The sequence below is a fragment of the Dendrobium catenatum genome, unplaced genomic scaffold (genome assembly GCF_001605985.2).
Source record: "Dendrobium catenatum unplaced genomic scaffold, ASM160598v2 fragScaff_scaffold_360, whole genome shotgun sequence".
NCBI lineage: Eukaryota > Viridiplantae > Streptophyta > Magnoliopsida > Asparagales > Orchidaceae > Dendrobium > Dendrobium catenatum.
This window is the reverse complement of record NW_021318822.1, coordinates 291982-311204: the sequence shown is the minus strand read 5'-3', so window position 1 is coordinate 311204 and position 19223 is coordinate 291982. Positions and strand designations below refer to the sequence as shown.

Genomic DNA, 19223 nt, shown 5'->3' with positions numbered 1-19223 from the left:
GAGTAGATTAGTAAATCATTTTCCTAGTGTTAGATGTATTTCATATGGCATGCTAGGACACATTTCTCACACTTGCATTATTCACTATAATACATATTGGGTGTGGAGACCCAAATTGCATGGTTCATAGCATAACACATATACATTACATTCTTCTTTCCATAAGAAGGGGCCCAAACTTGTTTGGGTTCCTAAATCTGGCGATTGATGATTTTGTAGGAATGCTCTCACAAAAGACCTCATGAGAGCATGTGGTACCTGGATAGCGAATGCTCATAACACATGACTGGAGATGCTAACTAATTCATTTTGTTGGAGGCCAGGGATGGAGGCAAGGTCATTCCTAGAGACAACACCACGAAGAAAGTGGTGGGTGCAGGTATAATCAGAAACTCCAAGAACCTTTGGATTGAAAATATTTTTCTTGTAGATGGACTAAAACACAACTTGTTATGCATCAGTCAGCTGTGCGAGGGCTTCATTATAAAATTTTTGGTAAATACATGTATTATTAGCTTGAATAACAATATTATTTTGCAGGGAAAGAAGATTAACAATATTTACATGCTTGATTTAAATAATATTGAAAGTGCTTCTTCATTTTGCTTAAAAACTATTGCTGATGAGACATGATTATGGTATAGGAGGTTATGTCATACCAGTGTAAAAACTCTTACGAGAGTGACCCAAAAAGACCTAGTTAGAGGTCTCCTCAAGCTTAAGTTCACCAAAGACCACCTGTGTGATGCCTACCAACTAGGGAAGCAAGTCCAATCCTCCTTCCATTCCATTAAGGATATTAATACCTCTAAACCTTTAGAAATCATACACATGGATTTTTTTGGACCCATTAGTACTGCTATCTTAGGGGAAAAATTCTATGGATTTGTAATTGTCGATGACTACTTGAGGTTCACTTAGATTAAATTTCTATCTCATAAGATTGAGTTTTTTTATGAATTTAGATCCTTCTTCACTTGGATTCACAAAAAACAAGGTTGTGCGATCTTGGTCATCCATAGTGACCATGGTGGAGAGTTTAAAAATGAGAGATTTTGAGACTTTTGTGAGGATAAAGGGATTAGTGTTAACTTTTCAGATCCTAGGATCCCTCAGCAGAACAGGGTATGTGAAAGGAAGAATAGGACCTTAGTTGAGGCTGTTAGAGTCATGCTTGCTAAGTATTCACTTCCAAAATACTTTTGGGCTAAACGATAAATACAGCTTGTTATCTATTTAATATGGTGAATGTTAGAGCCAAATTAGATAAGACGCCCTATGAGATCCTTAAGGGTAGGACACCCAACCTTTCCCACCTCCATGTTTTTGGCTGTAAGGTTATTATTCTTAATAATGGGAAGTCACCCTTAGGGAAATGTGACCCAAACTCTGATGGAGTGTTCTTAGGATATTCAAGTGTGGTGAAATCCTTTAGGGTGTTTAACAAGAGGACATTAGTGGTGGAGGAGACTACTCATGTAGTGTTTGATGAATCGGATCCTAAGAAGTCTAGAGTTGAGGATAAAGATTAAGTTGGAGAGATTTCCCAAGGAGTTGAAAATTTGGAGAAGAGGGTAGAGCCCCAAAACACTAAAGGAGTATGTGAGATTACCCAAGGAGTAGATAATACAAATTTGGAGAAAATGGTAGAACCTAAACACACTTTCCCTAGAGATTAGAGATATTACTCAAGTTATCCTAAAGAACAGATCTTAGGAGACCCTTCTGAAGGTGTTAGAACTAGGCATGGACTTAGGAAGAAAGTGAACCACACTGTCTTTATCTCAATAACTGAACCCACCAACATCAATCAAGCCCTATCTAATGAGTTTTGGATCTTAGCCATGGAGGATGAATTAAACTAATTTATTAGGGATAATGTTTGGGAGCTTGTAGAAAGACCAAAGGGATGAAGTATAGTTGGAACCAAATGACTCATTAAGAATAAGATGAATGATTCTGGTGTGATGGTTAGGAATAAGGAGAGATTAGTGGCTAAGGGGTACAACCAAATAGAAGGGATTGATTTTGAGGAGACATTTGCCTCTGTAGCTAGATTAGAAGCCATTAGAATGTTATTAGTCTTTACTTATTATAAGGGATTTAAGCTTTTTCAAATTCTACAGTAATCTATCTTATATAAATAATGTTAAAAGTCATTATATCACTTTCAAACTTTCATAATCTTGTTGTTGCATTTATCATATGAATTTGATTATGCTTTATGGTTTACTCTTTTTTATATTAGATAGTGGATTTTTCTTCTCTTATACCTGAAAGATATTCTCACAATTGAGCGTATTTAAAAGTTTTGAAAGGGATCTAGCTTGCAAAAATGACAAGCGAATAAAATGAGCCCAAAAAGAAGAAAAACTGAAAAGATGCGCAACTATCGCCTAAAAAAATGAAAGATATACAAAGTATATCAAAAATCAAAACATGCACAAAGTATACCAACTAAATAAGATGAGGCATAAAATAAGCCCACAAGAAAGCAAGCATTGGGAACTGAAGGTGAAAACAGATAGTTTGAATTCTACCTTAGCCCGTATTTGCACATGGTGGAGGTAGCGTGCAAAAGTCAAATGGCTGAAGGAATGAGATGCCAATACAAGTTTTTTTCATGCCTATGCTAGTGCAAGAAGGAATATGAATTTTATTCATAAGATAAAATATGAAAATGGGTTGATAATGGAAGATCAAAACCAGGTGGAAAACATCCTCAACAATTACTTCAAAAAAAATGGAAAGAAAGGGAATGCTCTTTGATGGGTTAGCCTGAACTGTGGAGGATATTAAAAGAGAATTTACCTTTAATGAAATGGAGGAAGTTATTCATGATCTTGGTGGAAACATAGCTCCTGGCAAAGATGGGATTTCCTATTCCTTTATCAAGGCATATTGGTCTATCATTAATGTAGACCTTTGGAATGCGGTGGATGACTTTTTTAAAACCGGAAGAATGTGCAAGGAGTGGAAAAAAACTATCATTGTATTGATTCCTAAGGTAAAGAATCCTCTTTCTCCCTCCAACTTTAGACCAATCAGTTTATGTACATCAGTTTACAAGATTGTAGCAAAAATGATCTTGAAAAGACTTTTACTTGTCATTGACAATCTCATTTCGGTGGAGCAAGTGGCATTCCTGAAAGGTAGGTCTTTATCAGACAATGTTTTGGTAGCTCATGAAATCTTCCACAAATTCAGGTACTCTAAATCTTCCAAAGGTTTAGTTTCTTTTAAAATAGATATGAAGCAAGACTGTGATTCTATGGGTTGGCCAACCTTATGCAAAGATTTGGATTATTTCAGTTTTCCATCTAGTTTTTCCAATCTTGTTATGGATTGTGTTTTCAACCCTTATTTTTCCTTATCTATTAATGGAAAATTATCCAATTGGATAGAAGCAAAAAGCGGATTTCGTCAAGGGTGTCCGTTATCCCCATTTTTGTTCATTTTATGTGCCCAATTATTGTCAAATGCATTTTATCAAAAGAAGGATTCGATTGGCATTCAAATTTCTCCAAATGGGCCTTTGATTTCACACCTTCTTTATGCCGATGACATCATGGTTTTCTCAAATGCTAGTATGAAGATGATCAAGGAGGTTAAAAATATTATCACAAACTTTTGTAGTTGGACGGGCCAATGTGTGAATCAAAATAAATCTGGATTGCTGTTTGTAAAATCTGTCAAGAAGGAGGAGGAAAATTGCTAAAGCTATGAACCTCAAAGAGATTAAGGAGTTTTCATACTTAGGAATCAAAATGGCGTTAAGAAAACTTTGCAAGGCTGACTTCCAATTTCTTTTGGAGAAAGTTCAAAGCATGTTAAACATACGAGGAGGGAAATTCATATCCTTGGCCTGCCGGTTGACATTGGTCAAATCTGTTTTGATATCCTTCCCTACATTTCACTCTTCCCTTTCTTTGGTTCCCAAAAGTATTTTGTATGATATTGATAAACAATGCAGAAATTTTATATGGAGTAAATGTGATGGGAGAAATGGTATTCACTATGTTAGTTGGGAAAGTTTATGCAGACCGATTTCTCATGGAGGTAGAGGATTGGTGCCAAGTGTAAAGAAAGCTGGTCCTCTTAGAGCTAAGCTAACATGGAAGTATTTTCAAAATAATGATGCATTAATGCATAAGCTCCTTGTACCTAAGTATGGTAATGTTATGAGCAATAATTCATCAGGGAACTATGGTTCAATTGCTTGGAAACTGCTTAAAAGTGGAGAAAAGTTCCTAAAACAGATTACCAAATGGAGAATTGCCAATGGAAGTTCTGTAAATGTATTAAAAGACACCTGGATCTTAGATAGAAATCTGGAAAAATGGCCAACATTTGTGCAAGCTAGAGAAGATTATGATTTCACGGTGGACAAACTAATTACAAATGGGAGCTGGGATGTAGCAAAGTTAGTTGAAATGTGTGGCTCGGAACTTGCAAAGTTGATTAATGCAGTCCAAATTTCGACTAAAATCGGAGAAGATAAGCTGGAATTACTCCAGTTTGCTACAGGAAAGACAATTACAGCAATGGCTATGGAGGTTTCTGAAGAAAATTCATGTGGTTCCTCTAAATGGGATTGGCTTAAAAGAGTTAAACTCAGCTCTAAAGTTGAAAATTTTTGGTGGAGAATGTTTCATAAAGTCATTCCCACAAATCATTTCCTTTTTCACAAAAGGCTTAAAAATTTTGAGAAATGTCCGTGGGGATGTGAACAAATTGAAGACATTGATCGCATTGTTTCGAAATGTGATAAGTTAATAGAAGCAATCCAGCTATTGAACAAATGGGGTTTTGGAATTCCTACTTTCATTTCTTTTGAAACTTGTTTCACATGGCTTCAAAGCAAGGATTTATGGTTGATCAATCTTTATTGCAATTTGGTTTATTTATCTTGGAGGGCTAGGAATGAATTTGTGCATGAAGGAAAACGTTCAAGCTCCTGGTTGTTAGCCACTAATGCGATAAGCTATGCCGCATTGTCAAAGAATTTGAATAATAGATGCTCGAGTATCTGGGTTGCTAACCAACCGATCGGGTTGATTAATGAAATTTGGCATCCCCCTCCACCCGATTGGATAAAAGTTAATGTTGATGCTTCACTATTTACTTCTTAAAAGGCCGGGATCGGAGGAGTTTTTCGTGATCATAGAGGAAAAAGTTTAATAGCTTTTGGTAAAAAACTAACGCATTAGGATATCTCTTATTTGGAGCTTCAATCTATTATTTCTATCAATTAACGGACCTATGTGCTAACTATTTAAATTTTAGTTCTTTTATTTGGGATGATTTAGAGGTGAATAAGATTCCTCACACTTTTACTAAAGTGTTGAAGGAGGAATCTATTGGCATTAGGGTGTGATTTGGTTTTATTTTTCATTTATAAAGCTATTTATGCTTTTCTTCAAAAAAAAAAAATTTAAATCCTCTGGCCAAGATTGATCATACTAAATTGTATTAAAATAATTTAAATTCAAATAATTAATATAATCTAAAATAGACTAACTAAAATCACACAGAAACGTACAATCAACGAGATTCAATTTTTTGTATTAAAACAACTCAAACGGTAGATTTTCAAAATTTAAATCAATAACTATTCAAATACAATATTTCACTCCATTTTCAAAATAGTAACCCTTAACAAACAAAACCTTAAATGAACAAAGCTGCTGCATATATCATCTGATCAATAAACAATACAAATGTTAATTGATCATGGTCTAAGACTTCGTTTGGGACGATTTTTTTTACTGCTGCTTAAAATAGCTTTTTAATACAAAAAAAGCCGACTCAAACGAAACCTAAATGAGCTTCAACCACACAATTTTGAGAAGCATTACTACAGTTAAACTATCCTCGAATGTTGCATAAAATTGCAACCATAACATTATTATTGAAGAACTAGAAGATCCAAATCAAACGATGTTGCTTTTTTTCTTTTTTGGTAGGAGAATCTCATATTGCAAAAAGTTAAAACTTACATTCAAATGATTAAACTAATATAGCACTATGAGCTCCAACAAAATAACAACTCCCCTGATAAAAAACTAAACAAAGATAATTGATATTTGATGAACTAGACCGTTCCTATTAAAAAAAGAATAGCCCAAGAACATGATACAATTGTATGATCATCCCTGTAAGGTGTGAATGATACAGGCTTTTATCAAGCAATATGTTAGAACAGGTCAGCATCTGGCACCCCTTCTGGCCTTCGGAGAGTACTTCTATAAATCATATGGTTAATGATCTCATTCACAAAGGCTTCAATAGCTTTAGGTTATGGTGAGCTAGTGGCTCAATAAGACATGTACAAGTGAAAAATAGATGAAAACTACTTAGTTGGCACGAATTCGAGTTAACTTGCAACTTGCTGTAAGGCGAGGTTCAGCTCCTGTGCAGACTTTGCAACTGAACCTCCTCTTCTGCCAAAGAACAAGCAAAAATGTCAATTAAAATGTAGAAGAAATGTTCTAGAGTTGAGTTATTTTCAATCCTTAACCTATAAAGTTAAAGCCGACTCTATAACGAGTAATTACTAGAGGACCATTTGTGATCATTTGTTTTTTTGTTTTTTATATTTTCTTTTTATTTTGTTTTGTTTATATATATATAGAGAGAGAGAGAGAGAGTAAATTAAGTTATGGGATGGCAGCAATCATCAGCAAAGCAATGACGGCGATCATCAGCAGAACAGTGGCAGTCAATGATGGAATAACAAAGGCAGCAATCATCAACAGAACATCCATTGGTTGATGGTGCTCGCCGGTGGTGGTGAACAAATGAATAGTTGAAGAAAACAATTTTTCATTAATATATTTAATTAAACTACAAATCTAATTATTGAATATATTTAATGAATTGTTTTAAGAAAATAAATGAATATTTGGAAAAGAAATTCATCATGCCACATTCTTGAGCATATATAGGAATCTATCTCATCATGTGTTTACATCTATTCCCTCTCATAAGAATTTTGATTGTGAAACTAGTTGAATGCACATATATGATGAGTGATTTATTTTTAATTATGACAATGACAAGATATTTTCATTCATATATTTAACCAAACTATATTATTCCACTCAACTTAATAATTTGCATTTTTACTATTTTTAATAAGGTGAGTTGTTTTTAAAAACACCTAAGAGTTGCTTGAGGATTTTAAAATCATCTTGATTTGTTTCTAAAAATTAAAATTAAAATATATTAAAAAATGCATTAAAAATATATTTAGAAAAGAAGCAATAAAAACAAAAGTAATCCCAAACAGGCTTAGGTTTAGAAGCGGTTTGCTGATTTTTATGACATGACCATAAATTTCTTATGTCCAGAAGAAAGGTGCTTGCCTAAGATGGTTATCAGTAAATACAAGACTGCAAAGTGAGTACCAAATCAGCAGCTTTGTAAACTACAGCTCAACCCAACTTGGGAATCAGCAGATCTAAACTAGTAATGACAAAGTTAACCCGAACCAATGAACTGACTAGGCTAGCAGGGATGCAAAAATCGTACAAAGATCGCTAAAAAATTAGACTGACTTTTGACTCAGATTAACATATAATGAGTAAAGTCAAGCTCTTACTAAACATATATTGAGCCGAGCTTAGATTGGATAGAGCTAGCTCGAGATTGAATTGCAATGTACATGCATTCATGTAAGAATAGATGCGCACTATTAGTTAGGTCTTTATATTTTTAATTAACATAGGCATGCATCTTAACACGACAAAATGAAGAAACATGATTCTTTTTTTGTTCAACCAATGGAGAGGGATAAAGGTTTGATGTTGTTGTTGTTGTATGCATCTGTATATATGATTAGGCTATTATCCTTTTAGAAAGATGGTAACTCATAATTTCACATATCTTATAGTATTCAATTATAAAATGAATGGTTGAGATTTAAGGCATATTTCAACTAGGTATGAGTGCATGCATGTGTGTTGGATCAATAATTTCTCTTAGAAGAAGTTCAAATATCATGCATTGGTTGAAGCAAAAGATTGGATAGAACCTGCCTATGTGCAACTTAGCTGGACTTTGATATCAAATTGAGTCACTAATTGCAAAATGTACTGGAAACAATAAATTGGACCACAAGATATGATTGGCTCAGGGCCGTATAAGCTCAACATTGGAATTTTGTTTAGAGCTTTTGCTGGCTAAAGAGGTAATAGAGAATTAATGAAACAATAAGGCAGCAGACCTGGTAAGAGGGAGGAGACTGTGCTTAATCTTTTCTAACTCAATGAAGCATATATTGCAACGCTCCAGCCTGTACAGAACAACCATAGAATAAATCAAAAATGTTACATCAATCACAAATACAAACAAGCAAAAAAAGCATTCCAAAGGATGTTGAAGAAACCTTTTCTCGGCTTGTAGGTCAACGCCAACAGAAGATCCAGCTGATAATGTTGAATGAATTACAGAACCAAAGTTTCTGACAAGCTTCAGCAGCATTTCAAGGGAAATGCCCAAGTACCTAATTTTAAGAAATCATTAAGCACATAGACTGCATAACTCCAATGGGTGAAATAGCGAATCTAAAGTCTAAACCTTGAAATTGAATGAATAGTAATTTAAACACTTTATAAGATGGGAAGTTAAGCATATGTTTATTTGCTAAAATTTATGATGCCAAAGATGGAATCCATTAACAGGTGCAGGCATTTCAAGAAACCAGCAATTTCGATCAATAGATTCCATGTGAATCATATTTGAGAAGATCAAGGCATTATTCTTGTCTCTAACAAGTGACATAGACCTCACGATTTCAGCACAATGACAGTCAATTTAAATGTTCAACAATTTTGGAACATTAGCCATTGCTGAATTATTTTGGTTGGGGAAAACAATAGATTACCAATAAGCTGCAAGTACATTAAGCTCCAAGCAAAGCTGAAACTATCCATATTATTTGAACCAAACAGGAAATCACAACTGAAGTAAACATATCAAATACAAGTAAACAGTATAAAAGGATCATTTATAGTTCAGTTAAGGAAAATCTAAAAATTAAATGCACATACCTATCAATCTTACTGTCTAGAAGACATGACAGAAGTGGTAAGAGGCAAGTGCACAAGTCCAACGTGATGATATCACTCTTATCCATTAGAACACTTATTAAATCTGAAGTGACCTGTAAGATATAGCATAAATAAAACATATGGCTTATTGTCCAAAAGCTGCACTAATTTTAGATACCTACAGCATGATCAGACATCTTTCCCAGCGCACTGATCAGACCCTTTACGTCCTTCCTTCTCCAAAGTTGCTGTATCACCTGCAATTTATGCACACAGATTAGAAGCCTATTCCACGGTGGTCTATTTAAATTCTCTCTAGAATGTTTTGAAGAAGCTTTGGAAACCATGAGTGATTCGACAGGCTGTAACCTTAGGCTTTAATAAAACAAAAGCACAGCCGTTGTACAGCTCATAAGTGATTGAAAGACGGCAATTATGGAGCATGGTGCAGTTAGCCGTCCAACAAAAAGTTAGGCCACAGTTCAGTGGTTGTAAAAAAATTTGAAATTTGCAATTACATTAGTAGGAAATTTTATCAGTTGCATATCCTCAACCAACTCTTGCCCTCGTTGTCAAATCTCCAATAACCCATTGCCCTATATTAAGTGTTTTTTTTCTTTGTTTTGCAAGCATACTCGACGGGGAATTTAGATTTTAAAGCTTTCTAGAAGATAAGATATTAGTTTTCCCAAAAAAAAAAGACTATTATTAATAGACTTTCATTCCATTACTAATGACAATAGAATTTTTTCCATTAAAACTGTTAATAGATTTTTTCCAGTACTAACATAGATACTATCCCTACAATATTTTTATTCCACCCAATCCAAAATTAATAAAACCTTTGCACAAAAAACAAAAAAAAAAGACCAAATCAAGCTCAACAACAAGTTTTGTGTCATTATGTAGGTCAGCTACATGAAGCATTTTTCTCCTTTGGGCTCAAACATCAATTTTTTTTGTGGATGAAACCATTGTGGAGGACTAAAAGGTTAATTACATTTTTAACTATAGGAAGAGAAGACTCTCAATTAAGGATCTCAAGTATGCTCTAAGTTGAAAATCAACAACATACATTAGATATGGGGAATGGGTAATTAATTTGAACAACATCCTATAATTCTATTTTCTTAGGTCAACCCTGTTGGCCTAATCTATGAAAATAAGGGCTTTATACCACGGGTTTTTTTCTTCTCTCAAGTATTGCTGGTTCTAATTTTGTTATTGAACTGGATTCATGTGATAGCTATCATGAGGAAATACCAGAATTTGTTACACCCCATTCAGAGGTAAATTTGAATTTTAAAAAGACAGCAATAGTAAAAGGGAAAACAGGAAGTATTAAGACGGATCATTCTTCTAGTTCTAGACAAAAACTTTTTAAAGAGCTCCAATCCTTGGGACCGGTGGAAGGCATTCCAAGAAGGAGAATGGCTAATCTTAGTTCAAAAAAGTTTGTGAGGGGTTCTTCCCCTTTAGTTCTTTAATGATTTCTTACTACTACATGGATATCTATAGCATGATGATTCTTGGAAGAATGGAAGATACTTGAAGAGGGAATTCATGTTTAAAAAGTATCTCAGTTTATTAACTTTGGATTATGGACTTAGGCTTTGGAAGAAGATTCAGGAATATCTTCTAGTTCTTACTGATGATTATCAATTATTGATAATTATTTGTTATCTTAGTTCTTTTCTTAGTTTCCTTTTCTTTCTTTTAGTTTTATATTTGTTTTCTAAAGTTACTTTAATTGTTTATGAGATCTATACTAGGTCTTATTTTTAACCGGTTGGGAACTCTGGGATACTAATCAACCTTTTAGGTTGTTTTATTTATTTGGTATCCCCTCCACCCCAAGGGTTTTTAAATGGGAAATAGTAGGGTCTTATTTCAATTATGGTAATTTTAGTTTAATAAATATGTTTTCAATAAGGTTTCTTTCCATGTTGGAGCAAGGTACCATTAGCTTTTTCTTTTATTCTAGATTGTAATAGGTTGTTCTTCTTTTTTTATTTAATGCAATATTGCATTCTCTCAATATATATATATATATATATATATATATATATTCTGAAATGAGTGAGCTCTAATATGTCGACAGACACATCCTTTCATGATGAAGTTTCTGATTCACTTTGGATAGAAAAGACCCACAAGCATGATGCGTGGGCGATAACGTTTCAGAGGTACTAAAAATGGCTCAAACATATGGCATTGATGATTTATACTTATGTGGCTTTGGGGGAAAAAAGCATATGGTCGATCTCTGTAGAGAGATACCAAACATGTTTAAATTCAGTTCACTGAGACTGTTCAAGGATTTATCAAAATTTCCAACAATACTTCCATGCCATCCCCACAAAGAGGATAGCGAAAAGTTTTGGACCATCCTACAATATTAAGAAAAATGTGTATGGTGTGGTGTACATGAAGCAACCATGAACTTTGTTTTAGCCTATCATACCCACACCAAGAAATAAAGGTATATGTCATGTATGACAGACACCATGACAATCAATCTAACAATGAAAAAAAAGGTGAGTTATATGGTCCTGGTTTCTCTTATAAGTGTTAGTGATATAGAAGAATTATCCGTAACTAAAAAATAATAGCAACTACTCTGCATCACCCTAAAAAGGAACCATCAAAAAGCATGCGGGCCACCCCAACCCATCAAAAAAGGTGTCAATGGTGTGGTGCATGAGACAATCACAACTAATTTGTATTATATATACTAACCACTCTAAGAAAGGCAAGTAAAGATGGTACATACACTATGTCAAAATCCAAATTCCTCATCACATCAAGATATGCGTAAATTTGTATTTAAATTTCCTGTTAAGGTTTAGTATAATTTATATAAAAAGTTAAACTTAAACAAAAAAAAACCTTCCAGTGTGCTAAAAAGGGTACATATGAGACACCTAGAACATCATCCAGATGAAATAAAGGACTTCTACCAAACCAAAAAAGATATATGTGAGTCTCGCTATAATCCGTGCCAATTAAAAAAATAGCAATAAAGTAACATAGAATGCCTCTTATTATGCAAAGGCATATATCGACCATAATATAATTAATGTCTACAAGCAAAATAGTGATGAAATAATACTGGGAATTTCTCTGCAAGAGAATAATATCTAAACCCTTGTGAGCTTTGGTCAGCAAAAATGTGGGAAAAAGAACAAAAGAGAATACAATATAATTATATATACCACATTAAGTGTCATTAAAAAAAAATCAACACTATCAACTCTTAAGATTTTTAGAATTTAAAAAAAAAAAGTGAACATACTAGATGAGGGCAGAGCTCTATACATGATGTGGGATTAAGTCTTGCATCCAAAAATTTATTACTTTAGGGCAGAGCTCTTGTGTAATTCGAGTGGGCTGGAGGCGGATCACACTGGTTGTGCGAACAGAAGAGCAGACCGTTCTTCCTAGAGGCAAAGGCTACAAGTGATATTTGCGATGTGTTTGGCTGAATCGACAGGTTGGAAGCACGTGAAATGAGAGCAAAGGTTTCATGAATTGGACGAGGTTCGATCTTCGCAAGAGGCGAAGGCAACATTCGCGCTTGGACACACGTGAGTCGGGCGGCTTCGGACGGTAGCTAGACTCACGAACAGAAGGTGGGCTCATGACTAGGAAGCGGTTTTGCAAATGAAGATGGGGCTCGCGACTGGAAGCAGGTTCGGGTGGAGGACACATAGGACTAAAGGGCAAGGATTGGAGCAAGATTTGAGGAAATTGATGAAACATAACGTAAGTGTGAGGAGGATCAACGAGCGTGATTACCCTTCTTCCTTCTTCAGTTTTTTGTCTCTTTAATTGACCGACTTGCCGAAGATTGTTATCATGATGAAAGGTTGAATCATTTGAGCATAAAACTGTATGCAGTGGGGTCGGATTGGAATTGTGGAGAGATACATCTCTTCAGAAATTCTCTTTTTTTTATTTTTTATTTCACCTCTTTTTTTATTTAATTCATCAACAATGACATAATCTATAAATCTCAGCCCTGATGGATTCTTAAACCATTGCAAATAGATAAGTGACTTAAAGCTTGACCATTAGCCATAAATTTGAGCCTTGATGGATTCTTAAACCCTTGCATATAGATAAGTGACAATCTGATTAAAGCATAACCATAAGCCATAAGAAAATGATTTCTTCCACACCTGCAGATCAAGTAATGGGCCCCCAAGTCCATAAGTATAGAGGCAGGGCGGTGCAAGGAAAAAATGTTTATACAACAAGAACAAAGATCTACGTTGGCTTATCCTGTCTTCTAGACTTTTTTAGTTGGGATCTTGATTGCATATCAGAAGGCACGGAAAGAGTAAATCATTGCACAGAAAATAATTGAATAAAAAAAGAATAAAACATCATAGTCTAACGAAAGTACTTGTAATTTTCTCAAGCGAGAATGTGTAGTGTCAATGAACTGTCCATGATGGTCCAATAAATCAGCAATCGCATCCTCATCACTAGCAGAAACAGTCTCATTTCCCACAGCCGAAGGGCGTACTCTCTGTTCAAAAGACATAGTATGTATATTAGAATTACACAAGTTAGCAGCTTAGTTAATTGCGTCATATTTAGTCAAATTAAGGAATCATTGCAGAATAAGTTTACTCAACGCTACGCTCATATATACCAAATTACAAAAGAACTGCTAAAAAAAAAAGTGATCCAAGGTGAGCTCAGCTTAGCATCATATATATATCACACTGAATTCTCGAAGCCCCAAATGGTGCATGAAAAAAAGGTGGGAATTGTTTATCAAAGCAATTTTAAATATCAAAGTGAAGATTCAAATTTTACAGTTCAAATTATTTCCTGTTATTAGTAAGAGTGCCGCAAAGTACACGACAATTCAGTTCCTAGCAATTTCCACAAAACTAAAAGGGGAAGAAGGCATACCAAAATAAATTTTTAGGAAAATTAGCTAATTAAATAATCAATATTAAAACTATATGAAAGCACTAAAAGGAATGCATGCAGCTATATGCATCCAAAATAATAGTTAAACATCAAGATGATGCAATAGAGACAACTCAGACAACACGTTGACAACATTTTTGGCATTACTTCTATTCATAAATACAGAGTAAGCATTAATCCAACATTTATGATACTTTGCAAGATACCAATGCATTCAAAGACTAAATTTAAAGGAATCGCTAAGCAGAAACTTCAATGAAACCATCCAAATTTTAATTCGACCCTCATAGAATCTTACCAATGCATAGGGCCGGTTCATTCCAGAAAGAAAACTATCAGAAGAATCAGATCGAGTTGGGCCTTCAGATCCAGGAGAGCAATCCCGCCTTTCCCAATTTTGTACAAGTGCTCTTGTTCTTGCTAAATATAAATCATTAGATTATTTTACGCAGGCAATAATTTCTCATAAACAAAAGAAACTTTGCTTACCTCCTCTTGGCATTTCAAAAGAGCTTGAATCTCTGGATTTATGCACTCTTATGTCATCTATATTCAAAAAGCCCACAAAATTACTTGTTCAGTTCTATTTATTGATCAACATGCATTTAAAAACCTTTGTGAAGTAAAAATATGCCTTTAAAACATGCAATCTTCACATATTATATGCAAGGTTACATCAAATTTCAAAATTTATAACCAAAAGGAAAATCAAAATCTGGAGATGAGTGGTTATTATCATATGAATTGGGCATGTCGCTTGAATGCACTGTTTAGACAGAGATGCCGCAATGCGGAATTGAAAACCTTCTGACAGCATTATAACCGTATAGCCAATGTATTAAAAAATTCTGATTATACTTTCCCAAATTTAAGCACTTCAAATGTGCAAATTATCTATTGAAAATTTGGTGGGAAGCACAATAATAAGAATCTAATTCACAACTGGTGTTATTAAGTTTTTCATCCATGATAGTCCTCTACCTGCTTTCCATGATCAAAAAGGTTATGCAACTACTTTCTTTTAATTATAAAAAAAAAAGTTCTAACATGTAGTACGGATTTTTCTAAGTAACAAGAAATTCTCCACAGCATAGATATATGTAGCGATAAACCTTTTAAGGTAGTAGGCTTCATCCAGTAAAAAAGGATTCCCAATAAACTAACAATGACAACAAAAAAATAACAATGACAATTATCTGACTGAAAGGTGCTCAAACTACAGAGTCCATCCATTCATACAAAGAAGCAACCTCCAAATATGGCTTATGAACTTATCCTTACAAAGTCTTGGGAGTGGGAGTTTGTTAGGATGCCCATGGAGCTACAAGCATTTACAATTCCCCTGTAATGAAGAAACAGTGGTTCCTAAAATCTCATTCAAAACAAAAAAAGTAACCAACTGAGCTGGACCTTATTAAGCACTATTATGATTGTTAATCAAATAGATGTAGCATACCCTTTAATAGTTTTCGCACAATACATCCAAATGTCACCATAACTAGGACAAATTACCCAAACGCTACCGCTTTCATTAGCTTTCTTCCACTTTGTCATGTAAAAATCAGAAAGAAATGTGCCCTTGAGAAGAGAATCAAAGAGAAGCAAGCAAAATTAACTGCTTCGCTTTTTAAGTGCAAAGCCCTCCAAGGGAAAACTTCAGTTATACAACTTGTGATGCAGCGTGTCTTTAGGGTTTAGAAGCATTTTTAGGGAAGAAAATACAAAAACATGGAAGTTGGTTGCGGCATACAAGCTGGTAACAGAAATGGCCATTTAAAAACCAAGAGCTCCAAACATGTAAGAATATCATCACAAATAGGAGCATCATTCATCAATAAAAGGCAGCACCACTTTGGTTGTAAAAAAATGGAGAATATAGCACAAAGGTACCCCATGATCTAAAAAGGAAAATGTTAGCAACATAAAGATGATTATCCTGCATATGATGAATACTTGATTTCATTTATTTATGCAAACTTTCACATATATGACATAGCTAACATTTATAAAAATTCATGTACTGAAGAAAGTCACAAAGTAGAATGAAAGTAATCCTCTACAAATATAAATTCAATCAAATACAAATTTTTCAAATATGAGCAAAACATACACATCAGTTTAGATGAAATCACAGAACATCAATTGCATCAATCATGAATCAACATCTGTATAATAAATAAATTAAAGTTTAAATACACACACAACTTAAAGCCTGTTTCTACTATACAAGAAAGCAGAAGCGGCAGCAAAAATCTAACCAAACAGAGCTTAAGCACGAGTGGCAGAATCAACATAAAAATGAAAGAAAAGAAAACAAAGAATGAATCCTTAAATTGTTGATGTTGATCGCTACAAACAATGAACTATTGAATCCTAAAAGCTTAAGCATTGAATACTTGAAGCATGAAGGAAATGTGAATCCTCCAGCATCGATAAGACAATGAGATCCCATCGAACTAAAACTTAAAATATTTCATTTATCATTCTCTCAATTAACATCCATTCGTTTTATACTGTTTATCTCCTAGGTTTAACTAGTTGAATTTGTTTCTTATAAACGAAACATCTATTGATTTTATAATTTTAGCATATATGCATCCTAGAGGAGAGTTTCCATATACACTTCGAGCATCTTGGGAATGTGATTGGGTTATAAGTTATGCTCAATTTATTAGTCATTAATATCTCCTTGGACAAATTGTTGTAATAGTTAATTTTCAGATATTTTTAATGAATAAAATACTTAACCATAAATTTCAAATGCTCTGTTCATGTTATTTACAGAAATATGTTATTTTAATCATATTATGTTTATTGGAATAGCTTCAAATTTACCAACTTATCACCTTCTAACAGCTTTCCGTCTAAATATTCTAAGCTCAAACGCTGTGCTATGACAATTAATATTCAAATAGGATAGATTGCACTAAAGCAACCGATTAAATTTAAAAAGATAAAAATATGATATATTTGAATTGGTTTAGGTGGCTAATTCAATGAAGAGAGTTTAGAAATTGGCTAAGGGTTTAAATTAAATCTGAACTTTGAATTTAAAAGTCTAAATTATTTCCTCACCCACACCCCCTTTTGCCTTATTCCACTTGAATGTCAAGGGTTCAAGACAACTTAGTTCCAATAGAGATCTTATTAGGAGAGAGAAGGTACAAAAATCAGAGATTCAAATAATATTGAATAGAAATGAGAGAGAGCATGGATGAAGAGAGTGTGTATATGATCAGAAAAATTGTGGGAAGAGGAGGTGAACATGCAAGATATTGTTGTAATCAAAAGAAAAATTACAGGAAATTGTTGAAATCCAGAGAAAAACAAGAAGTTAAAAAAGTACAAAATCAACAAGAACTTCTCTTTGATAAAAAATATTAGCAAAACAGGGAATCATAAAATCAATAGGGAATTAAAAGAAAAGAAAACTAACAACAAATCTTAAAGCAATTGATGCTAATAACTCAAATCATCAAGGGAACAACGTGCTACTAAAGTTTAAAGCTCAAAGAAGTAAATGTGAATCCTCACCCACACCCCTTTTGCCTTATTCTACCCAAATGTCTAGGGTTCAAGCAAGTTAGTTCCAATATAGATTCTTATAAGGAGAGAGAAGGTGCAAAAATCTGAGATTCAAATAATGATTGAATAGGAAGGAGAGTGCATGAATGAAGAGTGTGTACAGGGTAAGAAAAACTGTGCAAAGAGGAACTGAACATGCAGGAAATTGTTGTAATCAAAAGAAAAATTACAGGAAATAGTTGGAAAAACAACAAGAAAGATAAAAACCTACAAAATCAACAAGAACTTCTCTTTGATACAAAATTGATGCAAAATAGAGAGTGATGAAATCAGTATGAAATTAAAAGAAAAAAAAAAACTAACAACAAATCTTAAAGCAGTTGATGCTAATAACTCAAATCATCAAGGGAACAGAGTGCTACTAAAGTTTAAAGCTCAAAGAAGTAAATGTGAATCCTCAAGAATAAAAAAGAAATAGAAATCCTATTAAATTATACCTCAAAATATTTATCTATCACCATCTCAAATTACATGATTCTAGCCACTATTTATAAAACTAATCCTAACACAAGAATAATAAAATTACCATGAGAAAAAAACAAACTAATCCAAAATGAAAAATGTCACTTAACCACTAATAATGAGCTTAAAATAAAATATTAAATAAAATAGAATACACCATGGCACAAACCATGAAATAGATAGTTAATGACATTTTGGACATGTTTGGATGCAGGAATTAGGCTGAATTTATCGAGGATTTGATCTAAATTTTGCCAAACGTCAAAAAACGCAAATTGAAATCTCATAGAAAGTCTAAGCAGTACTTTACGGCTTCTTTTCCCATTTTCAAGGTAAATACCAGATTTACCTAATACAATAATTCAGCAAATTAGAAAATTCGACAGGATTTAGTATAAGTGCGCCAAAGGCTAAAAAATAATTACCTTCATGGCGAGCTCCCGTTGAGACTTCTAATCCAATGACATTGAAGGAGGCGAAGAAGTTTCGAGACTCTTTCAAAACGCTACTTCATAAATAGTATAAATAATTTAATTAAAACATATAATTTTTTTTTAAATTAGAATTAATAATATTGAACCATGTAAATTAGATGCAAATAAATTAATCTTAATAATTAATATTAAAATTAATCTATCAGCTTTTTGAATTTTCTTATCTTTAATTAATAGACTTAGGATTAACAAAAAAAATTTAACTTAAAATTTTTATTTTACTTATTTAATAATTTACTAATTAATAATTAATTAGGATATTAATATATAATAATTATGATTCAATATGATTTGATTAATTTCATTGCAATTATATAATATTTAATAATTTCATTATTTTAATAATTATTTTTAAAATATTATTTTAACTAACAAACATTAAATCTTTAAATAAGTATGTTGGCTCATGAAAAATAGCACGAATGCAATGAATCCCGCTTTGCCATCGTAGGGTTCCATTTACCTTAAGTCAGATTGAAATAACCAGATTCCCCCTGAGGGTAGTGTCAGGGTTTAAAGATCTGAGGTTCTTACTTCCTATGAGCCCAAGCACTCATAGTTAATTACCCCTCTTACTACGTAAGAGAGAACTCTCGATTAAGGATGAAATAATTTTAGATATTTTTAGTCTCAATAGTGGATGAAATGGAGGTAAACCCGATCAAGATCCCATGGTTCCGTC

General features: G+C 33.4%; 1 protein-coding gene across 1 annotated transcript in view; it reads right to left on the bottom strand.

Moving 5' to 3' along the window:
- Nucleotides 1-5925: 5925 nt before the first annotated feature.
- Nucleotides 5926-19223, bottom strand: part of LOC110107566 (katanin p80 WD40 repeat-containing subunit B1 homolog) — a 58821-nt gene continuing 45523 nt past the window's right edge. Inside the window, exons 11-18 of the mRNA XM_020837839.2 lie at nucleotides 14490-14546; nucleotides 14299-14420; nucleotides 13462-13587; nucleotides 9236-9310; nucleotides 9054-9166; nucleotides 8390-8506; nucleotides 8228-8296; nucleotides 5926-6443 (exon numbers count right to left, since the gene is read on the bottom strand). Coding sequence (XP_020693498.1) covers nucleotides 6377-6443; nucleotides 8228-8296; nucleotides 8390-8506; nucleotides 9054-9166; nucleotides 9236-9310; nucleotides 13462-13587; nucleotides 14299-14420; nucleotides 14490-14546 — 746 coding nt within the window. The 3' untranslated portion in view covers nucleotides 5926-6376. The remainder of the gene's footprint in view (nucleotides 6444-8227; nucleotides 8297-8389; nucleotides 8507-9053; nucleotides 9167-9235; nucleotides 9311-13461; nucleotides 13588-14298; nucleotides 14421-14489; nucleotides 14547-19223) is intronic.